The following is a 26,410-nucleotide window of genomic DNA, read 5'->3' on the forward strand; positions in this document are numbered from 1 at the left end:
GCGCGTCTTGCTCACTGTTTGGTGTTCGCGTAGCGTGCAGTCAGAATGGCGGACAGTGGCACGAAGTGAAAAGCGCTGCACATTGCTACCAAGCGAGCCATTTTAACAGAGCTCTCTTAAGGTGTGAAAAACTGCGAGTTGGTTAAAATGTATGGCGTGTGCAAGTCAACCATATCGACGATCCTGTAAAACAAGACAAAATCATCAGTGCCGATGGCAACTCGACTGACAGAAAGCGTCTGCGGAGGGCCACCTACGCGGACGTGGAGGACGCGCTACTGAAATGGTTCGTCGACACGCGGGCTCGGAACATTCCGGTAAGCGGTCCTATGATGCTGACTAAAGCGAAAGACTTCGCATTCCTGTTGGACTTTCCTGACTTTTGCACCAGAAATGGCTGGCTACGTCAATTCAAGATGCGCCATGGCATTGTTTTCAAATCGATAGTTCGTGAGGCAGCCTCTGCAAGTGACCAAGACGTTGCCTCATGGCTTGGAAGAAATCGAGACACCATTTTAAGCTATGCGTAGCCAGACGTCTATAACGCAGACGAAACTGCATTATTCTATCAGATGCTGCCAGAAAAGCTCACGCCATGAAAGGTGACACGTGCACTGGTGGCAAACACAGTAAAGTGCGCGTCACAGCACTTTTGTGCACTAATATGGATGGCAGCGACCGGCGCATGCCCTTCGTAATCGGGAAGTCGAAGAAGCCGCGTTGCTTCTGGGGCTATGTGGCTGTGCGTTACAGGCATAATGCGAAAGCGTGAATGACACGCAATTTATTCAGAGTGGCTGAGTGAATTTGACCGCGACATGCACAAGCAAGGCAGGCGCGTGCTGCTCGTGGTCGACAACTGCTCCGCGCACCACGTACAAGCCTCTCTGACGGCAGTGACCCTGCTTTTCCTGCCACCTAACACAACGGCTAAAGTGCAACCGCTTGACTTGGGCATCATTCGCACGTTTAGGAGTTATTATAGGTGCCGCATTGTGGAGCGCTTGCTCATAGCTGTTGTCCGCCCGGCAGCAAACCTGCCGCTTCAGGTGACTTTGTACTCAGCTTTGGAGATGCTGAAGGCTTCGTGGACGGAGGTGACAGCTACATGCGTGCAGAACATTTTCTGCAAGGCCGACTTCATTGACGTCGGACCCGATGCCTAGCCTGAAGCTCCCGAAAAGGACCGAGCCGGCGACGATTTGTGGTGGTGCGTCGACGACTCCGAGATGGGAGAGCGGGGCATCTGCTGGGAGGACTTCATTGCGGCCGATGATGATGCCCACACTGAGGAACTGTGTACGGATGAGGCCATAGTGAAGGAAGTGCGCGGCAAGAGCGATTCGGAGAAATCGGATGACGACAGCGAAATTTTGGAGCCAGCGTCCACAAGCGTGCCTGTGGCTACCTGGATAACCTCAGGCAGCTTGTATATGCCAAGGGCCTCGGCGAAGAACACGCTGCCACCTTAAATAAACTCGAGACTGTGCTTATCACATCTGCACTGTCGAAACAGACGTGCATCACGGACTTTTTCACAAAAAAATTAATTTTTGGTTTTTACTTGCAGCTTTTTTAAAGCTGTGTTTAATTTACTACGAACTTAAAGATATAACAAACGGATGCCGCATCACGCTCAGGTTCGTTATAAGCGGGCTCGACTGTATATACCACAAAAGTTTAAAAGGTCTGATAATTGACTCGTCCTTTGGTGCCAGCAAGCGCATGCATTATTGCTTGTACTGAACTTTCGCTAACTTGGACGTACTTGGCCGCACACTGAGTGAACACATTTGCTCGCATACAACAGGCACAAAATATACAGAAAATTTAGTGCGCAAGTTGGCTTCACATCATGGCTTCGCAGTAATGCAAGGAAGGCAGCTTTGCATCAATACGCGGGTATGTTTTTTTTTCTCCCGCGGTTCGTAGTGGGGGCGCCGATTATAAGCAGGGGTGAATTATACATGAGCAAAGACAATATTCAGACTGCCCTCGGTGTGTGCCGAGTGCACAGCGCCGCGAACGAGCGTGCAAAAGTGTCATGAGTAAAGGGGCACGACGCACGTGCCCAGGGATGGAATGTTTCGATGATGTGTGAGGAGCGGAAAATTCCTCCATGGTATGGACCGCTGCCATGTCCACGCACGTGATTGGTCGGAGGAGGGCTTGCGGCACGCGACCCGAGCTGTGGTGAAGAACCCAGGAAGAAAGAACGGGCAAGGTCTGTGGGGCACCGTTCGAAGCAGCACGAAGAAGCCAGCGTCTCACGGGTGAAGAGAGCGGCAGGTGCCTGGTCTGGAGGTGCAGCCCCACGAGTCTGTGTCGACCTCGGCGATGACCGAGAAAGCCTACCACGGATTTTCTATATCCTCATCACAGCGGATTCTGGAGCGCCTGCAATGCTTCACCTACGTTGGCTGAATGGCTTGGACCCACAGCACAGTTCCCGGGGTGCCAAAACACTTAAGCTGCAGACTCACGGGCAACAAGGGACTGAGGAGGCATTTAGGCCTAATCCATCCGTTTCCACTGATGGCCACGATGACGATCTGGAAACCGGCAACAAGTGGTTCGCCGAGTTGCTGCTGAACATCAACAGCTGCAGGATCGGAGCAAGAGCATTGACGACAAGCGCAGTGCTACACGGACAACGAGGGAGTCGACTTTGATGCCGCTCCGACCATCGCACAAGTAAGGACGCTCCATGTTTGGACGCTACCGAGAGGCCAGTGTAGCCAGACTGTTAGGGGAGCTAAAGACTCGGTTTAGTCTAAGAATTCCTTTGATGAATTTTTGTTTTTGTGATATGTATTTTTTGACTGTGTGAATTTTGAGTGTTTGTTGATTGTTCGCCGTGTTATTCGATAAAGTCTGTTTGCCATGCCACCACGGTCTCCCGTCTCTCTCTCTCTCAATCCTATCCCTCGCAAGCACTCCCGAGATAACATGACACAAAGCTTCACTAAAGGCCAATTGAAAACGAAGTGCCGAAGCTCCGCACTACCATAGTCAAGCGACTAAGCCATAACCCTTCGGTTTTCACGACTTGTATTTCCTTTAATCTTCCGCTGTGTTAGCTGCGTACCTTGCGTATTTGCTATCGATGATTGCGACGATAGTGACCGCAGTTTCCTGCGCAGTGGTTACAGTAAATGGTAGTTCTGTTTTCAGTCCTTGCATGCTGGCCATGCGCATGCCTTCAGCACTGCGTCGTTGCTATCAGTGATCGCATCTGCTGCAGTTTTGCTCGCAGCATTTTAGCAAGTAACATTTATTTGAGTAGATGCGCGTTGTTGTGCGCATACTTGCGTGGTCGCCCATGGTCGCGTCGACACGACTGCATTTGTGTTCGCAGCAGTAGCGGCAGGATGTAGTTCCGCTCGGACTTGGTGCGCCCTGGCCGTGCGTGTGCCTTCATAACGCCGTGGTTGTCATTCACGATAGCAAAGCTAGTGACAGTGAGCAATATTTTGTTATAAGCGCTACGTAAGAAACATGGCAGGCATTCTTGAAGAATGATTCTACCACGGCCCACATCCAACCCGCCTGCAGCTTTTCAATCGAGGGGAAAATGTTTGAGGCCCATGCATAGGTCGTAAAAAAAAATTGGAGCTCACTCGGACTCACTCAAGAAATATATTCTGCTCTGAGGGCTCACTCGGACTCAGACTTACCAAAATTTTCCTCAGCCGGACTCACTCAGACTCACTAAACTTATGCTCAACCGGACTCACTCAGACTCAAGCTCACAAACATATTACTCAGCCAGATTCACTCAGATTTAGACTCACGGCTTCACCTGAGTCTGAGTGAGCCTGAGTGAGTCTACTCATGGGTCTGTTGGCGTAAAATTAGTTCCTCTTTAACGCCAATACTCACATAATCGGTGATCTGCGATACGCCTTTTGACCTTGTACCATGAAATATGAGTTGTCATCATATATCATGTATAATCGTTATCATATATCAATCCAGTAAAGACGTTTTTATGAAATACACGACCCACACAAGATAGTTTTACCAAGAACTACGCATGAAAGAGTTTGCGGGGGGAGGTAATGCCACCCCTTCCCCAACTCACGTCTCTGATCATTAAATATTGAGGTGGCGCATGAATGCTAGTGTGCTGAGATAAGTGTGAATAGACTTGAGTATAAACGCATGCCGATATAATGTTGATAGTTGTCACGATTATCTCGGGGGTGCTTTTAATAATGGATCGGGAGAGAGTGAGACGGGCACAGGAGACCGTGGTAGGACGGCAAAAACAAAGTTTATAACGAGCAAAAAGACAACATAAAAAAGCGTTAGTGACACTGAACAATCCAACAAAAACCTATTTACATTTGCAAAATCTCAGTTCATGCCCAGAACCGAAATTAGCTAAACAAAGCGTTTTAGCTAGGCTTAGCTACGTCTCCTCAACTCAGTCTGTCCACTATGGGCCTTGCGGTACTAGAATGTTCTTACAGTACGTCGCGACGACTCGATGTTCCTGTTGCGTCAATCTCTCGTCGATACCATCGCCGACGTCCTCAGTAGGCCTTCAAGTTCATCGTCGGTTGCCTTCGTCCAGCCTGCTGCTTGCTCTCGTCGCGTGCGTCCCCAGTAGTCTTCTCCGTCCTCGGTCCGTCGAGGTTAGGCTTAACTGGGCCTTGGTCCCTTGCTTCACGACTCCACAGGTGACGGGCACCTCCTTGACTGGACTGCGGTCAGCAGCCGTCCTGCCGAGAAGAGAAGGGCTGCTGGCGATCCCGGAACTGCCGTATTGAGGGGCGACGGGTCCGGGCAGCCTCGCTTTGAGCCTTCCAAGGTCGACGGCCACTCCCCGGGCCTTGCGTGCCAATACCTCCAGAACCGAGTACCAGCCACTTTCGCCGCAGATGCGACGCTTGCTCCTTCCTCGATCTTCTCCGTCTAGCGCCCCACAGCACAGTGCCACGATCATCCTTCGTCGTTCACCATTACGGTTCGGGTCGCATGCCACGAGCCCCTATCTAGCCAATCCTCTGCGTCGATGTGGCTTGTGCACGTGCCATCGGGTGACTTTTTGCTTCTCGCGCACCACTGCCGCGCTTCCACATTCGGCACGTGCCTCGTGCCCCTCCTTTACTCATCACAATAGTAATGCTGAAGAAGAGTAGATAGGACCATAAGTCGGCAACAGCAGGCGGAGCTCACTCGGGCTCACTCAAGAAATATGTTTTGAGCTTAAGGCTCACTCGGCCTCATACACCAATATTTTCCTCAACTGGACTCACTCGGACTCAGACTCACTAATATTGTCTTCAACCGGACTCACTCCGACTCAAACTCGTTAAAATAGTACCCAGCCGGACTCACTCAGACTCATGGCCCGATCTGAGTTTGAGTGAGTCTGAATGAGTCGACTCATGAGTGAGTTTGCCGACCTATGGGCCCGTGTACTTAGATTTAGGTGCACATTAAGAACCCTAGGTGGTCGAAAATCCTGGAGCCCTCCACTACGGCGTTTCTCATAATCATATCGTGATTTTGGGACGTTAAACCCCAGATATCATCATCAACCCGCCAGTAGCATCATAGCAGATGGACAATCTGTCACCGAGTGTCTTAATGGCGAAAAATTTACCTGGATGTGTGTGTGGTGGCACAAAGCAGGTCTACGATGAAGACACGGGTCTTGCGATGCGGCCGCACGGCTCTGGAAGTCACGAGTCGACGAGAAATAGTTGAGTTGCTAGCGAAGTTTCGCGGCAGTAGTAGACAAGCTCTTTTTCCTTATGTGGTAGCACTCGCGAAAACTTCGTTGAAGCGTAAGTACCCAGGAGAAGTATTCGTTGTGACGAGGCATTCTTCGCGTTGTTTTCTGTGGTGGCTGACAGGGAATAGAAAATTATTCATTGTGGCGGAAATTTTGTTGTAGTGGAGTTCGTTATAGTGGGATTCGACTGTATGGATGGTTGAATTGTAGTTGCTACGAAATCCGCGCCCAAACTCCGTAGATCCTTATTTAGTGGCCTGTCATATCCTGTGCCTTCCTACAGGTCAGTGTGTACCATGATCACACCTTGCGGCGTCATGCACCTCAGCTGGCGGTGCAGCCGATGCCACAAAATGCTGCAAAAAATTTCCTACGTTTAAGGAGGCTGTTGAACAAGCCATTCCGACTTCAGTGTGCTTGCTACAACGCCTATGCAGATAAGCACCGGAAATGCACAGAGGCATGATGGCGAACACCAATGTATGCACCATTATGACAACCATCTTCAACCATCTGCTCGGTAGTGTGGGTCATGTAGCGTAGCTAAAAGCGTAGTGTGCATTTCTCATAGGTGACAACTCAAGTAGGATACCACACCGCCCTTCGCCGGCTGCCACTTCTTGGTGTGTGGGCGCTAAGTGTGCCACGAAGATGTGGAGTGCACATTGCACAAATGAAAATACCTCACTGTTAACCCAGAAAGCAGCTGCCATACCTGTGCATGCTTTGGACAAACGCTAATACATTGCACACTTTGACAAGAAACATGCAGGTATGCTACAGGAGGCACCTCTGCAGTCGTGGCATAAGCTTAGTAGGTGATGTGTGGCACACAATTAGCTAGGGACATTGTGCTCCATGAGGCTGTAAATACTGCTTTTGAAAGAAGCAGCAGAACTTGTTGTTAAAGGGGTACTGACACGAACATTTTCAGTAGTCGTTTTTTTGCGTCAAATGAAAGCCCAAGACCTCAAGAGCCTAGAAAAGGTAGTGCTAAGCGCGAGTGCACCCCGAAAAAGTAAATACAGTAAGTTTCTAAAAGCTAGTTTCGGTTCCTACTGTACCCTGACGTCACAACACGGCATGAGTTTCTCGTCATGTGCTCGCGCAATACATAGTCACGTTTCCACGGCCGCTCCGTACCGTGGCTCCGTTGGTGACGTACAAGCGGCCATTTTGAATGTTTTGGTGACGCACAAGCGGCCACCTTGAAAGTTTTGGAGCCTGACGTCATCAGAACTACCCAAACTGCTGCGTGAAGTCACCAGAATTAGTACTGTAGCCTGACGTCAAGCTAGTGTCGATGTCGGTAGGTTCGCCATGGAAAAATTGACTTTAATATCAAAATAAAATATCTTCTCAGCATTTGCTGAGCTTCACACTTGCTCAGAGTCGTCTCTGCATACAGGAGATTTGTATGGCAGAGTAAACTTGCCTTCGAAAAAAGGTGTCAGTACCCCTTTAATCGGCAGATTGTTGTATATAAAGCTCGCACATGCATCAGGGGTAGCCACATGAGTCTTCAGCCGCTATGTTCAGTGCCATAGTTTGAGATGCTACTTTGGGATTGCATCCATGCACTGTCGCACGATTGTGCGAAAGAGCCGTAACTTTTTCCACATTTTGGTAAAAGGCAAGAAAAGCCTTGTAGAGAGCACTTAGGCAACATTTAATATTATAGTGCATCACATTTATTGATATCAGCAGGTACCGTATGTATTCCCGAGAGCTTGCGGTATGAGCAACAATTCACGTGATGAGTGTACTGGCAGGTCTTCAGAGCAATTGTGGATGTGGCTATGGCGATTGGAACACTTGGGGGTAATCAAAGAAGCATGCATTGATTCGCTTGTGCTGCCCAATAGCCTGTAATGTTGTTTGAAGATAGAGAACTACCTAAGCTCTAGTGGGTGCCATAAATGCATCAAGGTTGCGACAAGCAGGTGGGGGAACCCCGGGGGGGGGGGTCGTCACCTGTTTTTTCTTCTTGAGCATTTTCTCATTCACCCAGAGCCTTCTCACAGCACGAAGGTGCAGTTGGTATTCTGAAAGGGTAATGGACCAATGCAAGAAATACTCTTTAGCTGTTCAGTGTACATTCAAGTGGTGCTCGGTAGTGGCTGTTTTGCTCACAGCACATTCCATCGCGCTGTCATAGATATGCAAAGTGTATGGCCTTGACATTTTCCTAAGTTGGTTTGAACTGCTGGGTTATTTTTCCAGACGCCTGACGTTAGAGGACTTGGAGGACAGCTGGGACCGGGGCATTCCACGAATCAACACGCTTTTCCAGAAAGACAGACATACACTGGCCTATGACAAGGGCTGGCGTGTGCGCACGGACTTCAAGCAATACCAGGTCTCACATTACTTCTGGGAGATTCTCCAGTTGTGCTGCAAGAATTAAGTCGCAGTCAGAGTTGCATGCATGATAGCGAATCCAAATATATTGAGCTCCAAGGGGATTGTAAAATATTTTGGTATAGCAATAATTTTAAATACAGAAAATGCCTATGTGAAGCTTATCTAAAAGTTTTCCTCACCTCGAATAGTCTCTTGCAATATTAAAGACTGGAATGAACCAATTTGTTTTTTTAACACCATGTCTGACACATAAATTTTTGCTCATTAATTTTTCATTTGCGCCTTGAAAAACGTGGGTATTTTATTGTGAGGCCTTTTGTGCCATTGAAACAGCGTGGCAGTTCTCTTTCCAATAAGGAATGCTGCAGGTACAGTAAAAGCTTATGAATTTGGCCCCCCGTTAATTTGAAAATTCAGTTAAGTCAGACGTGCTGTTTGGCCATTCAGACATGTGCCTCTGGCGTGAAGCTCGCGTTAATTCAGACGTATTTGGTTGTACTGTGGTTACTGAGGCATATTTGGTTGTATTTGGGTGCCTCCAAGGTCCGCCACGGTTGGCGGAAGTCATAGGCACGTGAGGCGTATAAGATTGGGTGGCACTCGGGAGTGTCTGAATCCCACTGGCAGTGACAACATCTCTGAGTAGCTTGCACCAATCTCAAAGGCCATGCTTGCATGAACTGGGAGTGTCGAAAGGCCGGAAATGTGTCAAGGCCGCCATGTTTCTACAGGACATCCCAGCAAGCACATGCATTGTTTAATGGCATTAAACTGTCATTAATTCAGTTATACTTGGCTGCAACCCATTTAATTTCAGACGATCATATACCATATTTTCACGCATATAACTAGCACCAAAAATGCAAAAATTTCAGTGGCAAACTAGGGTACAAATAAAATGCGGGGTTTTTTCTTTAGTGCAGCTTCATGGCAATGCGCATTGTGCCGTGAAGCCCCTATGCAGTAACACTGACTAAGCCTCTTTCTCACTGATACCACTCGATCTCGACATCTCTACCCGTTCGCCATGCGTAGATCGATCTGTTCTGTCATCATGAGTAGCATTTGGCGGCAGTCACATCGCGCAGAAAAAGCTGAAGATCATCGCCGTCGCCGAGGAATCTGGAAATAGCGAAGCAGGGAGACGGTACGATGTGGACGAGTCCTGCGTGTGGCAGTGGAGGAAGGACGGCCTACAAGCCTCGCACCGAAACCGTAGGTCATTTCGTGGCCCCAAGACTGGCGCCTATCCTGAGCAGGAGGTGCAGCTAGGGAAGTTCATTGAAGAAGTGAGAAGTAGGGGTCACGCCATATCCACCAAAGTGGCCCAAGTGGAAGTGCGGCGCCTATCGAGAGAGCTAGGCCTACCTCACCATTTCTGGAGCCGCGGATGGCAGACGACATTATGCCAATGCTTACTGGCTTCTTATGAAGAGAAGCTGCTCAGGTATCATCGTTACGTAATTGGCCTGAGAAAGCAGCACAATTACATCTTCTCACAAATTGGCAGTGCGGATGAAACATCTGTTTATTTTGAAGTGCCGCTGGGCACAACGATCGAGAAGACGGGCAGCAGTTCGGTGAACTTTACTGCAGTTCGGTGAGCGTGTTAACCGGCGGGAACACGAAGCTGCACTGCACAGTCTTGCTTTGTGCCCTCACTGGTGGCACGAAACTGCGACCATACGCCATCCTGAAGAGGAAAACTCTTTCGAAGGTTTCTTTGCCTGCCGGTGTGGTGGTACGTGCGCACAAGAACGCGTGGATGAACAGTGGCTTCTTCGTGGACTGGATAAAGACAGTATGGGACAAGAGGCCCAGTGCGATGCTCGCATGCAGGTCCATGCTCATTCGGGACTCTTTCCTGGCCACACAGCTGAGGAAGTGAAGGGCCATCTTTCATGCAACGGCACTGACTTGGTTGTCATACCCGGTGGAATCAATGTTGCAGCCTTTAGATGCATATCACTGAATAAGCCCTTCAAAGGGCATGTCAAGCACCCTTATGTCGAATGGATGGCCCAAGGCCTCTACGACTTGATGCAAACAGGACACATCCGAAGGCTTGATATTGCACTGCTCTGCAAGTGGATTGCCAAAGCATGGAGGGCAATTCCAGGTGAGATGGTGCAAAGAAGCTTTAAAAAAAGCTGCATCAGAAGCAACATAGATGGAACCAAAGAGGACCTTGTGTACAACAGTGAGGACTGCGGCTCAAGTGATAGCTGTAGCGAGAGCGGTGACAATGAGTGAATTGTGACTTTGGCCTTGCAGACAGTGTATTCTATTTGCTAAATGTAAGCTTTTTCTGTGTACATATGTGCTGTGTTCCTTGAGCAGTAGCTTTGGTGGAGCCTCTCCTCTATCAAATGTGCGGGCAATACGTGGGTTTTTTTTTCTTTTTCAGCGGGCTGAAACTGGGGGTGCTGATTATATGCAGGGGCTGGTTATATGCGTGAAAATACAGCATTACATTGTTTGCGTCATACGTTGCAGAGCGCGAACTGCAACAAATGCGGGACGCAAAATAGCAAAACTGTGTCCAACTGAAAAGGGGTGGCACAATCTGCATTACAGTCATCATCAGCGCGAACTGTATGATAACGACAGCAAAGCCACAGGACACCTCATGCCTATGTGCATTTACCACCGCGTGTGATTCTGCATCGTCCTGGGTTTTCAGAAAAGCATGGTCGCTATCCGTCGTATTGTTGGCAATCAGTCTAGGCCTGTGAGAATGGTAAGTTTTTAGGGGTGTGTGAATATCAAAATCTTCGAACAGGAATTGAATACGAATGCATAGCTTCAGATACGAATCGAATACTGAATAATCAATACAGGTAATTTTTTTTCCACCAGTAATCTTTTATTTTACTACATATTTATGTTGAAAACAGTACATTTGTATGCTATTATACAATTTTCTTTGTTTTCTTCTTCGTTGTAATTTCTTTTTATGCTTTATGTATTGTGATTTTTCTGTAACCCCCCCCCCCCCTACTCAATGCTCCTCTGGGGCCTGTAGGGTAACATGAATAAATAAATAAATAAATAAAATCAGCACAATATAACTTATTGCACAAAAGAATATCTGTACTTGTCAGGAAGTGCATGACTGTGCTATAGTTAGTGGAGCTGGTGACTTAATGGCTTAGGCTCAATTCACATGTTGAATAAACTTTCCTTTTCTTTATGTGGTAGCACTGTATTAGAAAAACAAACAACAAAAAAGTCACAGTTTCACCGCAAAGGCGAAGCAATGAATGTGATAGCAACAAATTGTAGTATTATACGAAGTGAAGCTGGCATCTAACTGTTTTTTATTCGATCTCGTGTAACTACAAAATGCTGGTGTAAGAGAATGCGGCCGCTCCAGGGAGAGATGCTCTGTCCACATAGTCACTTCGCGTTGAGAGCGCAGCACGTAGAAGGGTACACGAGCCGCCCGCTGTGCTTTCCATGCTCGTTAAAGACGGGCGGGGCGTTACCTGTCTGCTTCGACGGCAGGCCTCCCGAGCAGGGGGACGTTATCGCATGCACCCTCCGTGCAACCAAAATGGGCTGACTCGTTTGATCTCCGCTTCGTCCTCGTTCGTCGCCCGCTCGTGCGCTTTTACCTGTGGTAGAACATACGATGTGCGGGGGATCTTATCAATTTGGACTTCGTTCAGGACATGACTGTGACGCCAAAAACTCGTCGACGCTGTCCATACAATTTCTATCGCAATAAAAACAAGCTTTCGCACCCGCCTTGGTGGCTTAGCGGCTGTGGCGTCATAGTAGTGAGTACGAAGGCGCTGGTTTGATTCCTTGCCAGCTGCATTATGAAGGGCTCAAATGTAACAGTGCCCATTAAAGAGCCCCAGGTGGTCACAAGTGATCAGGATTCCCCCACTATCATCGTCATATCGAGGATTTGGGAGTTTTGGCACTACCGCCCCCGAACTTAATGTCTGTTATTTTTTTATACACTTTCGCCCCTGTTATCACCGGTCGACACTCTAAGGCAAACGGGAGTATCTGCGGCGTCTATCAGCCACACAACGATCATCATCGGGGTTGCTTTGCCTTTTCTTTCTTGAAAACTGTGTGCTGGCTACCTTCCTATCACGAACGCAGGGATGCAACAGCTGCGCCAATTGCGCCAATTTGATACAATTCCTTATTTTTACACCAAGCTGAGCCAAAACCGTGAAATTTGTTAAAATTGCGCCACGCTGTGCCAAAATGCCCGACCAGCTTAAAATTTTCTTAGTTGTGCAAATTTGAGCGAGAAATAGAGGCCATGTTGGTCATGTTCAGTGTGGGCATCGCCATCCAATACAGACGCGCAGACCCAAACCCCCCCCCCCCCCCCCCCCCCCCCCCCCCCCGCGCGAAAGAAAACAGTCAGGCAACACCTTTTACTTAATCACCACCTTGCTCTTTTGTAGTGCATGTCCATGAATGCAAAATTACAAATGTAAGTCCCCCTTCTCACGTTGTGTGTCGTTTGCGACTTTTTCCCACGTTTTCTTACTGGGCACCGTCGCGAAGGTCTAGTACAACAGCTGCTTTAATCCAGCTCTTAACAATGATCGAACGCCTCATCCATATGACTTTTCTAGGGTTTGTCCTAATTAAATGTCTGCGGCTGAGCACTTCCACAACTGTCGTGCCATTTGCGTATCTATGATCAATGTTCTTTTGGTTTACTTGAGTAACACCTTGAATCTCACAGCCAAGCTAGCGATACTTGGGGACAAATACTATCACACAGCTCAAGGCGGGGGTTCCGAGTGGTGCCCTGGTTAGCAGCAAGTGAAGCGTATGGAAAGAGTCTCCAGTGTGCCTGCATGCTCAGTGATCGGGGTTCGACGCACTCAACCACAGAGCACATGCGAACTGTAACCTGAAACTGAAACTGAAACCAAAACCAGTTTATCGGGAACTACTTTGGCGCAGTAACACAGAGCAGTTAGCTTCGCCCCCCATAGCTTTTGCTCCATTGCCACAGAAAGTTGTCCCCGAGTGTAGTCTTAACGCACTATGGTATTACCATCTCTCATGTACGTCCTATGCTACTTTCTTCAAGATACGTACGCTTCACTGATGAGCTACAATTTGTCTCTCTGACACCTGCCTGAATCACGGCTGCTTCTTCCATGCCCTGATCAACCACATCGGCACGCCGTTCACGAACGACTGAATTAATTCAACTAAATATGGTGTCTTAGACCTCCTTGTTATTTTGTTAATTACTAGCTTGCTTTTTTTTACGGCTCCCATGCTCGCTAGTCGTCCGTTCTATCAAACAGCTGTGATCATCAGTCCCTCTAAATTCTCTAAATTTCCGAGATAAAACTGCCGTTGGCATTCCTACACCCGGCCTAATGTGTCCTGGGGCTTGTGCCAGTCGCAATTTGAGTTCTTTTCTCTTGCATGCACTTATTGCGCGTCGGCATGTTTTGCCTCGCATTCGACTTCGTTTCATTCGCACGAGCTCTTTCTCATTATGAACGCGTGCTTTCTCTCTTCTAGAAGCTGCAATGCTTCATCCTTTGAAAAACCAGAGTCTTTTGCTAAGCTCAGAATCTTGACCAAGTCCATAGCTAGGCCTTCAGAATCTGTCACGGCCAGGAAATAGAATTTGAGCAGGCTCGCCAGTTGTCACGAATTTCCGTGGTCCAGACAGAGGACTCCTCTCAACAACACAAGCCATTTATCTGAGCAGAATAACTGAAAGTTGAACACACAACAAAATACTCGCAACACTGCAAACCTATGTACACATGCAAAATGAACTGTACAAATACCACTATTCTAAATATCAGTTAGGCACTATTAATAAAAATGGAAACTGAGAAGTCCTGACTGTCCACTGCTGTTGTGACGGCCGTTCCCCCGACGTGCCGTTAGATGTCGGCCATCGCAGTGTAAACATGGCGTAGATGTTGGCTTCCGTGGTATTGATGGGGCTTCTTCGTTGGACCAGTGTGGCACTGGACGCTGTCTGCAGTGCACCGAGAAAAAGTCATGAGTAGGTGGTTGCCCTCATGGACCTGGGTGCAGACAGTTGACAGTGTGTGGTCTGGAGCGGGCTTGTGGAACGATGCCACTGCTCATGTCTCCACGCCTTCCTTGCCCATCTTCAGTTTGGCCTACATTCGGTCCAGGCTTCCATGATCGGCACATACGTCTCCAGACTATTACTGGAAAAGCGACTGCCCTGCTCCCAGCACACGCCAACCAAGCCGCCGCTGCTGCTGCTTCTGCGCTCCTTGGAACTTCTTTCTTGATTCTTCTTTTGTCCCTTCCCTTATTTTCTCACGCGCTTCGCTTCTCAGAATCTACGCCATTCTCTTCTTCTTTATGCCTTGCTGTGCTTTTACTTGTGTCAGTCTCTGCACATTACAGATTGTGTTTCTCCACTAGGACTTCTCCATGTCCACTTCCCTTTCATGTGCTTTTCGGTCGAGTATACATGGTGGGTGTTTTGTTGTGCAGGTGCTGAAGCAGAACCCATTCTGGTGGACTCACCAGAGGCACGATGGCAAGCTGTGGAACCTGAACAACTACCGAACAGACATGATCCAGGCCCTGGGCGGTGTGGAGGGCATCCTGGAGCACACCCTGTTCAAGGGAACCTACTTCCCCACCTGGGAAGGTCTCTTCTGGTAGGGATCCCTATTTTACTTTAAGCCACAAAATTTACGATTGTTTTTCTTTCTTCCCCCGTAGTGACAGCACCTTAAACTTATATCGTGGAGATAGCGGTTATACCGATGCCACGTCTTCGTCATCTAGTGAGGCAGCCACAGCAAAAAGCAGCTTACTTTGTGCGCTTTTGTCATTAATGCAAGTAACACATCCACCATTAAGGTTACGGTATATGTGTTCGAGCACAAAACTCTCCCAGATCGTTTCTCCGATGGCGATGTTGGATGCCTCAAAGCAGTCAACAAGAAGGTGTGGACATGCGGAGAGGCATAGGAATGAGCACAGATGCTTCATCACTGCTCTCACCCATGCAACCTTCACGTCGGCAAATGTGGTGCTTGACTTGATGACACAGTGCTACTCTTTGCTCACACTAAAGTGCTGAAGTGGTACAATGTGTTGCACAATGTGCTCTATACCTGACGTTTCACATTCCTTTTTTTTTTTTTAATGCTAATGCCCTAATGCCATGAAGATCTGAAACAGGACTTTGTATGCTGCGTCGCCATAGTAATTTAGTTTTCTCTCTTAAGGTGTCTCCAAGGGCCCCCTCTTTGACTGCTTTAGGTCACCCTGTGCACTATAACAAATGGTTTATCTGTTGCTTGTGAGGGCATGTGTCACGTATCTCGGGAGCGCTTGCAAAGCGGAATAGAATCGGGAGAGAAAGACAGGCGGAAGACCGTGGCGTCACTGCAAACAAACTTTGTATCTCACACCACTGCAAACCAAAAGTTAACACACTAAAAATTTACAATCAGAAGTAACATATGCAAAAACGCCACGCGGTACAAAAGAATATGAAAAACACTTCTAACTAAGCTCGGCCTGAGTGGCCCGGAAGTCTGGCCACTATGGCGTCCCAGTCTCGCTACTTGAATCGAACGTTCTTACTTCGGTGTGCTCGTCGCCTCGATCCGGCGCCAAAGTCGGCGTTCGTCCCCGTCGTCGCCGCTGCGGTCGACGTCTTGGGGTCGTCGTCGTCGATCCGCTGCCTTGCTATTCGTCCTCGTCGCCGATCCTCCGGCCCTTTGCCGAGAACATCTGTCACGTCCAGTTAGGCCTAACTCCTGGCCTCCCCTTGATGCCACCGGGTCGAACTGCCGAAGTGGCTCTCTGGTGATTGTCCGTGGGTCACCGTCGTCTTGCAGAGCTGTGGGAGTGCCGAAGGTGCCCTGCGAACTGCTGTGACGGGGCTGCTGCAAGCCCGGGGAGCCTCACTTGGATGACACCAAGGTCGACGGCTACCCTCCCGAGCCTCTCGTGCCGCTGCCCCCAGAACGGGGCCCTACTGCTCTCGTCGCGGGTGCGACGCTGGCTTGCAACACCTTGCTCCTCGACGACTCCAACGAACAATCCCTGCTTGTTCCTCCGGGGTTCCACATCTCACTTCGGGTCGCGTGGCACGCGCCTTTCTCCGGCCAATGACTTGCGTCGACGTGGCGGGGGTGCACACCATCGGGTACTTTTCCATTCCCCGCACACCATCGACGCATTGCGCTGCCCGGCACGCGCCCCGTGCCCCTTTACTCATGACACCCCTATGGCTACTCAGGCCGACCGCGTCGTCTGCTTCGTACTGTCCATTGTTCCGAAATTTCGCAGTCCCCCGTTCATGCAGCGAGGGCTGTCCAGCCGGTGAGATTTCATGCCGCCAAAAATGGGCAAAGGTGGATCAGGTCACGTGATTACAGCGCCGGCGAATGCCACGCACTTTGACACCCTCTCTCCTCCTGTCGCGTGACACGGAGGTGGCAGAGGTGCGAGCGTGGCGTTGGTCAGTTTTCTGGAAGCGATCGTGCAGTGTAGTCGTGCCTTAAACACGTGCTTGTCAAGTGCTTGCACCAACTGTGCTTCAGAAGCGATGGCCTGCATTTGGCCTGCATTCGACGTAAGCTGTTTTGTTTTTTCTTGGCCTTGTGAATTTCGGCGGTTGGCCTGCAATGGAGAGTGGCCTAGATTCGAGTAAATACGGTAAATATGAACCACGCACCAAAAAAAAAAGTGAAAATTTATACATCGCAGATTTGTTTACACTGATGCCTTTTGTTAGGCCTAGTAACGTTCGAAGTGGGAAGCACTCTCAAAAATTCCGCTAAGTTATCCATAATACTCGTTCGTCGAAGCTACCTGAAGGCAAGCGAAGTTATTTAACACAGTGATTTGCTGCAAACGAAGTGAATCCTTTAACAACAATGCCAAATTTAGTTTGAAGCAGGTGTCCGAAACCACCGCCATGTTTATGTGCACTACATAAACCACGCAAACACGGTAACGCTAAATCTGAAAAATAGCATGAGTATGGTAAATGCTGCGGGTCATTTAGCGTACATATGCATTTCGGTCCCACGATTCTGCTAAGCCTGTTTAACTATAACTGTCTATTGCCTAGTAGGGGTTCTAAATAAATATGCAGTTACATGAACAGACTGTGTTAAAGCAGATATTTGATAAGTAACACTTCAATGAAAACAAGAGAAGGAAAAAAAAACATCAAGTAAAACGTGAAGAAAAAGAAACATATTTATGATAAGACAGTTGCAATATCCTACAACATAATTGGGCTTTTGCAAATATTCAAACGAATATTACAGTATTCGAATTCGCTTCGAAACTAACTTAAATTACAGTGAACTCTCGTTAAGGGGGGAGGTGGCATTGAAAAAAAACTTTTTTATTTGTTGACCTAGAGCAATGAAATTTGGCATGCATACTAATAAGTGTCTCGTATAGGGAAATATGCAGTTTCATCATGATACCTTGAGTAGTTCTCAAGTTACATCATGCTACATGGTCCAATTATATGGTCTGCTTGTGGAAAGCCTAGCGCTGTAACAAAACATGCCAGGAAGCTGCAAATGGTGTTGATCTTTACTCAAAAGAAGACTACAGGGTATGACACTCTCAGAATTGTTTAGTAAATTCTCTTTTTTTTTTAGAGATCATCATGGCTGCTGACACACATTGTCAGAAACAGTGTCATGGACAAATCATCATCTAGAAAAAAAACTGGGCCATAAACAAGAAATTGAAGAATGTCATACCCACAAGCAGTGTTCAGGGATTCAGGAAAAAGAAACAGAAACAAAATCGGTCCAGTCATTCCCGTGCTACTCTTTCCACGAGCAATGCACAATGTCCAAAACACACTTGTGAGAAAAAGCCTATCAAAGTTTTCGAAGTTGTTTCAATTTGTTAGAATGCACCAGCACTGTAGTCCTTGGTGTTCTTGTGTAAAGGCAACCTTTTGCGTCTCTGCCCTTTCACTTCATGCATGTGCGATGACTTCCTTGCTCGCTGAGCGTCTTTTTAGCAGCCCTGTGGAGGGTAAGGGCCCCAGGTTGCACACCCATTGCAGCACAAATCTTGGTGTAAGCTTGAAAGTTGCCTGCATTGTACCTCTCAACTGCCTCATGGACTGCTACTTCCACAGTGAAGTGGGAGGCATGCTGCTGCTTAGAAATTAGTGACCAAATCACCGAGTGAAGGCTTTCAGCGGCATTTTGTGTCTTGTTGCCACTGCAACGAGCCTGCAGTTGAGGGTCAAACAGGCGTTGGTACACTGGCCGCAACGCTTCAACAACTTTGTTGGGCAGGTTATACGTGTGTGGAAGTTGTGGCTTCCCCTCTGCCTCTGCTGCACGGTGCCTGCACCAGCTGCGGGCACCGGAAGGACAGAGCTCGTGATGAGGTTCTGCATCTGTCGATGAAACATTATGAAATGTGGCCATCACTGCTTTCTTCATGTCTTCGACGTCCGTGTTGCTTCGCAGCGCTAGGCCATAATAGCTGGTGAGCCTTTTGATCAAGTCCTGCGTGAGGCCAATGTTGTCACGGATAGCCATGCCATAACAACTAGTCAGTCTTTTAATCAGGTCTTGAGTCAGGCTGCCCCATCCTCCTAGTCGATCCTTTTTGCTTCTTGACACATGTGTTGGAGAGCTGTACCCATCCTCTCTTTGACATGATTTATACAGTCTTCTTTCGCCAGTGGAATAAATCTGTACGTTCTTTCTTCAGAAAGAGTGAGGAAAGTATCACTGTCTCCATCACAAACAATGCATGCGTACTGGCGGTCATTCTTTCCAGTGACTTCCTGAATAAAATTAAGGTGGGGGACGTGGCATTCAGTACCAACTTTCTTATTCCTTCGTAGGTTTTGATGAAAATTGGCACAGTTATTGCAAACATTTCTGGGATCAAATATCTGAGCAGTTTATTCAATAACGCGAGTTGGTCAGATATAAATTCAACTCCCTGCTTCACACACGCCACGCTCATTTGCAAACCCCGCCTGTGATGCGTTTCATCATCCACTCGGTCGTGGAAACGGTAATTTGCGAGGCATTCGTTATTTTAGAAGATTCATCAGAGCTAGCGGCGATACCAAGCACGAATCCAAACGTGCCTAAATTGCGTCACCAGCGCTTTCTTTCAAGCCGATGTACTCGGCCGCGGGGTCCGGGAAGTCGGCGCACGATATGCTGGCTGGCGGCATTCGGTGACAATGCACAATGCTCCTAGCCGCGGCGACGAAACATCGGCGCACATAACGTGCTTGGTCTCGCATTTTGCGGCGCCGACGCGCGAAATTGCTAGCCGCTGTTCCGAGCGGTCAATGCGCGACGAGCTTGGCCGGGAGGTCCGCTGCCGATTCGTAAAATGCCCATACGGACTTTCGAGGAGCCAGCGGACGATGCGATTTGCTGCTTGTGACGAAGCACAGTGCGGCTGGTCCGCTAGCGCGATGTCCTTGCCCGCAAAGTTCGGATTCGTCTCGTAAACCAGCGCCGTGAGCGTAGTTAGGCCTAGCCACGACTCCGAGCAGTAAGCTCGGTCGCGGTGTGCGTGGCCGCGGTGCCCGATGTTTCAAAGCAAGTCATGTTCGATCGCGAGTACAAAGAGTAGTAGCGCGAAGTTATTCGTCTCGGAGTACGAAGTGCTGACAAGCTGAACTTCTACCCGAGACGCGCATCTGCGATGTTCGCGACGAGCGCGGCACGCTGTCGTCTATCGTACACTGATGACTGCGCTTCCGCTTGCAGCTGTCAAACTACAGGGTAATCATATTCTAAATTATTGTCGACCCGTGCACACAGGACGAGTGAACGCGTCACTAAGTAGCGCGATTTTCGACAGTCGTAACATCAGGTAACATCGCGACGCGTAAGCAGCAGACGGCTGTCCTCTCGGAGCGAGCATCGGACCAATGACGAGGCGTGCTGGAGCAACATGGCGGACGCGGCCAATCGGAGGCCTCGAAACGACCTTCAGAGATTTGCTTTTTGTGCGCTTGTTTTCAAAGGGAGGAGCCAGCTGAGGTGGGGAATTTGAAAACGAAGAAATGCTCTTTACGGCGAGCTCAAAATGGCGGCGCCCGGTTGTGCCGTTGCGGAGCAAGACTTTTTTGAAAACCACCGTTTTTTTGCGATCTCCACAATAATTTTCGCCAACTCAGCACGTGCAACAAATTTTTTAAAGCACTTCTAGGTGGTTTTCAGTGAAGATATTTTGGAATCAGATAGAAAAAGGGCTACAGAAACTGAAAATGTGATTTTCAAAAAATCGATTTTTTTGCCATTTGCGCGATACGAAAGCCGCGTCCCCCCTTAAGCCGAACTCGTTTAAAACGAATTCTCACTTATACCGAACAACACGGGACCATTTGCTTGGTTTCCCATAGACTCAATGCAGAAAATAATTCACTTAAGATGAACCACCTAACTGTACTCATTTGTTAAGACGAACTTTCACAGTGACCGACAACGCTGAAGATTCTGCGATTCTGTGTGGGCTTTATCAGCAAAGAAAGCAACAAAAAAGAGTAGGGGGATTTACAACTGGGACCCCCAAGCCAGTCTGTCCTTTTGTATCCCCCCCCCCCTCCCCTTCTGTTCTTCGGTTTCCCAGCTGGAGTACAAAGGAGAGCAGAAGAACACAAGAGCTTGGGCCCCTCCGCCATGGTCAGAGGGGCAAAGGAAAGGGGGAGTGGAAAAAAAAAAAAAGCGACGAGAACAAAAATTGTCTGTGCGTTAGAATCGAGTACGAAAGCGAAACCACGTTTGCTGCGGTAGCACTCCCGTCAGAGTGGTCAGGTGCATTGTCATCGCCATGACACAACGGCGGCTGAGCGCATCTTGTGGTCAGTTCACGTTGGTTCGTGTAGGACCTGTGGGCGTTGTCTGTTACTAGTGAAGTGCAAATTGTGATGAGCCATTTTGATTATGGAAGTGCACAACAAAGGAAGGCTATTTTGCACACTGAATATAGCTCTGTCATGTCTTTTTCCTGTGTGCGAGGCTCATGACCGTGAATAGCACGATGTGATATCTTCAGTCGCACGTCGATCGGGAAAAGCAACTACGGGCCGAAAAAGGGAAAATATCCGGACGTTGAAGAAAGCCTTGCACACTTTCTTAAAGGGGTATTGACACCTTTTTTCGAAGGGGAGTTTACTCTGCCATACAAATCTGTATACAGAGACGGCTCTGAGTAAGTGTGGAGTTCAGCAAGTGCTGATAAGATATTTTATTTTGATATTAAAGTCAATTTTTTCATAGCGCACCTACCGACATCGACACTAGCTTGACGTCAGGCTACAGTACAGCATAGACCATTTATAACGTAACCGCCTATAGTGCGGGACCGGATATAATGCGGTTTTTTGTGACCACCAGTTCACCTCCCATTGAGTTCAATGTGTTAGCGTACCGCTTAGTATGCGGGCGCGCGCGACGACAGACCGGGTACAGTGCGGTTTCTCCGAAGAGCGCACCCCGCTGCACCCTCTACAAAAAGAAAAACGCAGCGATGGAACTCGTCGCCAACCCCTCTGAAAGGGGGAAAAAAGAAACGCGCAAAGAAAAGAAGTGCGACCGGCCTCTCTTTTCTCTCGCTTTCCTTTTTTTTTTTTTTTTTTTCCCCTCCTTCGTGCGGCACCGCTGCCGAGCCGACCGGGAGGCCCGCGCGGGCGAGAGAGAAGTCGTCGGGAAGGTTCATTCGTTCGTGGGGGTTGGCCGGTTGACAGACTTGCCCCGACGACACAGTCCAATCTTTCACTCTCTGGCTCTCTGCGTGCATGCCTCGAAGAGTGTCGCCAACGTCGTAGGCCTAGCCACCGGAAAACGTGTTTGTGTGCGTTGTGCCTTGTGCGCGGCCGGTACACGTGTTGTGTTATCGATCTTCTGGCTTCTTGTGTCGCGCTGCACTGGGCTGCCATGCCGCCTGGTCCTTCCAACCCACGAAAGCGGCAAGCTTTATCTCTCGAGACAAAGCAGAGCATCGTAAAAGATGTTGCAAGTGGAATGAAGAAGGTTTCCGTCGCTCAGAAGTACGGCATCGCCGACACAACAGTGTCGGCGATTTGGAAAAACAGAGAGAAGGTGCAACAGCAGCTTCAAGGGGATGCTGGATCACTCGCAAGAAAGCGGATTCGTGTTTCAAAATATGAAGACGTGGATGCCGCTTTGTACAAGTGGTTTTGCGAGGTGCGAGCCCAAAATGTGCCTGTGAGCGGTCCGATGCTGCAAGCGAAAGCCAGGTCATTTGCCACCTTACTGGGAATCGATGGCTTCAACCCGTTAAACGGGTGGATTCAGCGCTTTAAGGACCGACACGGAATCAGCTGTCGTGTTATCTCCGGGGAGAGTGCAGCAATCGATGACTCGGCTGTTCAGGCGTGGCTCAATGTAAACATGGAGACCATGCTGTCTAAGTACGCCGAGAGGGACATATACAATGCGGACGAGGCTGGTGTATTTTATAATCTCCTTCCAAACCGAACTCTCGCACTGCCCCACGAGCGTTGCTCCGGTAGAAAGGCTTCGAAGGAGTGTTTTACCATTCTCTTCTGCGCCAATATGGATGGCAGCGACAAGAGGCGCTTGTTTGTGATTGGTAGGTCGGCGCGGCCGCGCTGCTTCAAAAAAAAGGGAGTGCTTTCCAGTCACATACAAAGCAAACAGCAAGTCTTGGATGACACGGGAGCTGTTTGCGAACTGGCTTCAAAAATTTGATGAAGACATGATGTCAGAAAAGCGGCAAGCGGTCTTGGTCCTTGACAACTGCAGTGCGCATCATGTAAATTTGAAGCTGAAGGCGGTAAGCCTCAAATTCTTGCCCGCAAATACGACTGCCAAGAGCCAGCCAATGGACCAAGGCGTGATTGCGGCAGTGAAGGCGCATTATAAAAGGTGCATATGCGAGAGGCTGCTGATAAACATTCAGCGAGATCAACCAATGAAGGTTCATCTGCGTAACGCCATTGACGTGGTCACGGCATCTTGGTGGCAGATAAAACCATCGACCATCGCCAAGTGTTTCGCTAAGGCTGGGTTCGTTCGCAACACCGCAGCAGGCGATCGGGATACAACGAACGACGATGACGACGAAGCCGTCGACGTGGATGATGTGTGGTCGGACCTAATGAGAAACAACATTGTTGGTCAGGACGACACCTTCGAAGGCTTCGTGAACGACGACTGTGACGACATTGTCTGCGAACAAGCAGACACGGACGAGGCAATCGTGGCAGCTGTGCAGGATCGCGGTGACGAGGTATCGGACGACGATACCGATGAGGAGGACCGCACACCAGAAATTTCATCCAGGGATGCTCTGGATTATGTCAGTAAGCTTAAGTTGTTCTGTGCACAGAACTTGAGCAAGAAAGCTCTCCAGCATATCATCGCCGTTGAAGACGAAATGGTGCACAATGCAGTGAAGGCTCGGCGCCAGACAAAGATCACGGCATTTTTCCATTGAAAAATAAATTTTTGTTCGTTTTGGTGTGCATTCCAATGCCTTATTGCGTGTTGCCTTGTCAAAAACATATTAAAGGTGAGTTTACAATAGTATCTGCATATGAATAAGCTTTTAAAGTGACGTTTTGGTTATAGTGCGGTACCGCTAATAATGCGGATTTTCCCGGCTCCCGCGACCTACGTTATAAGCGGTCCATGCTGTACTAATTCTGGTGGCCTTACGCAGCAGTCTGGCTAGTTGTGATGACATCGGTTATCAAAACTTCCAATATGGCCACTTGTGCGTCACCAGTCGAGCCACGGTGCGGAGCGGCCGTGGAAACTTCACGATACCGTAATTACTCGAATCTAGGCCGACACCGATTCTAAGCCGACCCCCTAAAGTCCAAAGCCCGAAAAAAAGAAAAAACTTACCTCGAATGTAGGCCGGGCAAAATTCACAAAGAGAAATCATTTATTGAAAATATGAAGATGAAATGGAGCAGTTGGTTCATCATCAAGATGTCGTGCTCATTCTGAGTCGTCGTCGCTGATCTCTTTGTCGCTGTCCTCAAACAGTGCGCAATCCTCGGTGCCATCAAGCGCATTTGATATGCCGCACTTCTTGAAAGAGCACACGATCAAAGTTCCTGGCATGTCGTCCCACGCTGCAGCCACCCAGCCTGCCAACTGAGACAGTGATGCCCGCTTGATGCGGCCCGTCGGCGTCACTGGTGGTCCTCGGTGCTTAACCAGTCCGCGTATAATCCCCGCAGGCGATCCTTGAACGGCTTGTTGATGCAAACATCAGGTGGCTGCAATTGGCCCGTCATACCACCCGGTATCACGGCGAGGTCGGTTACCATTTCAGCGCACGCGAAGAGCTTCTCCCGTTGGTCCCTCCAGCGACGAACATTCTTTTCGTCCACTCCAAAGTCCCGCCCAGCTTGAACGTTGGAGGATGACTCCGCGGCTAGCACAACTTTCCTTTTATACGCCGCACTATAATGACTACGCTTGTTTGGCGCCATTGAGCTACGCCACACACAGCCCACTCGAAGCGAGACCCGAACTGACGAACGGCTCGCCTCAACACTCGCCACAAAAATAAAAATGGCGGCCTCGCGTACGTACTTAAGCCAGGTGTTGGCTCGGCTACTAACGGCTACAATACTGTCTAGGCGGCGCTAGTTTTGCAACACTTTTCTCGATGAAAAATGGCGCGTTTTTCAAAATCCTCGAATCTAAGCCGACCCTGGAGTTTGATACAAAGAAATTCCGAAAATACTATCGGCCTAGATTCGAATAAATACGGTATCTTGCGCGAGCACATGACACGAAGCTCATACCATGTTGTGGTGTCAGGGTACAGTAGGAAGCGAAACTAGCGTTTAAAAAGATACTGTAATTACTTTTTCAGGGTGCACTCGCACTTAGCACTACATTATCTAGGTTCTTGAGGGCTTGGCATTTCGTTTGACGCAAAAAACAACTAAAAATTTTCGTGTCAGTACCCCTTTAAGCCACTCAGACTTTGCCGCGACAGCACGCGACAGAGGCTTCTTCAGAAGTGATCTTAAGAGCTAGCAAAACAGGCTCACAGAAGAAAAGAAACTGCCAGGACAATAAATTTTGCGTTCTTGGAAGGAAAGTTGTGTGGGTGCCGTGTCGATGGAAGGACACATCCCAACATAAAACATAGCGACTGGTTATTAGTAGAGCTGTGCAAATAGCAAAATTTTGGGTGCAAAGCGAATTCGAAGATTGAAGTGTGAGTGCGAATCGAATCGAATATTTTTCGAATACTTCGAAGCGAAATTGCAGAAAAAAAAGTTGGAGAGGATTCCTAAGCATATTCTTATGAGATAGCAACATGAAAGTGTTTCTTTTTGCTAGGTTGATGAAGCGCTGGCGGGGTGGTGTTTCATAGTTGTCTTATCAAGAATGAGGCAATGTAGAGGCTGAATTGTATTTGTGTACATGATTTGGTGCAACCAAAGTGTTGCCTACAACACTTTACATGTGGTAGGCAAAGATGCTATTTCCTCAGCCTCTCCTCCTCTTTCAACTTCTGTGGAAGCCCAACTGATGTGGCGGACAAGGGTGTGCTCCCTTCAAGTCCGGAGTTTCAAATCTGTCTCGTAGATGTCGATATGTAAGAACATCTGAAATTTCGGATGCTAAAAACCTTCGGCTTCCGATTTTTCGGACTTCCTGCCCAAACTTCAGGTCCAAAACAGCATTAATAAAGCCCCCAACTCTGCCACATCTTTCATCTCCATGTTGGAACCAGCATTTTTTTGAGTCAATACATTTGCGACCGTAGCGGAGCTTGAAAGGCAGCTTTGCCACAATACCGGGGTATGATGAGGTGAAGCATATTAAAAATCTAGAGACCACTTTCAATCCGATGTTGACTGTCTCTTGGCTAAGCTCGACTGTAACGGAGCTTGAAAGGCAGCTTTGCCGCAATACAGGGGTGTGATGAGCTGAAGCATATTGAAAATCTAGGGACCACTTTCAATCGGACGTTGCCTGCGTCTTGGCTAAGTTCGACCGTAACGGAGCTTGAAAGGCAGCTTTGCCGCAATACGGGGGTGTGATGAGGTGAAGCATATTGAAAATCTAGGGACCACTTTCAATCGGACGTTGCCTGCGTCTTGGCTAAATTCGACCGTAACGGAGCTTGAAAGGCATCTTCGCCGCAATAGGAGTGTAATGAGGTGAAGCATACTAAAAATCTGAAGGGGTCACTTTCAATCGGATGTTGACTGTATTTGTCTTTGGGAAGTTTGAATAGTTCGATTAGTAAAATTCCAGTGCGAATTGAATCGAATAGCAAACACTATTAGAAAAATAT

General features: G+C 48.5%; 1 protein-coding gene across 1 annotated transcript in view; it reads left to right on the plus strand.

Moving 5' to 3' along the window:
- The window catches only part of LOC119389333 (pre-mRNA-processing-splicing factor 8), a 619,528-nt gene that overhangs the window by 466,688 nt on the left and 126,430 nt on the right, over positions 1–26,410 (plus strand). The window contains exons 23-24 of the mRNA XM_037656539.1: positions 7,970–8,105; positions 14,597–14,766. Of these exons, the coding sequence (XP_037512467.1) occupies positions 7,970–8,105; positions 14,597–14,766 (306 nt within the window). The remainder of the gene's footprint in view (positions 1–7,969; positions 8,106–14,596; positions 14,767–26,410) is intronic.

This window comes from Rhipicephalus sanguineus, chromosome 4 (assembly GCF_013339695.2).
Source record: "Rhipicephalus sanguineus isolate Rsan-2018 chromosome 4, BIME_Rsan_1.4, whole genome shotgun sequence".
NCBI lineage: Eukaryota > Metazoa > Arthropoda > Arachnida > Ixodida > Ixodidae > Rhipicephalus > Rhipicephalus sanguineus.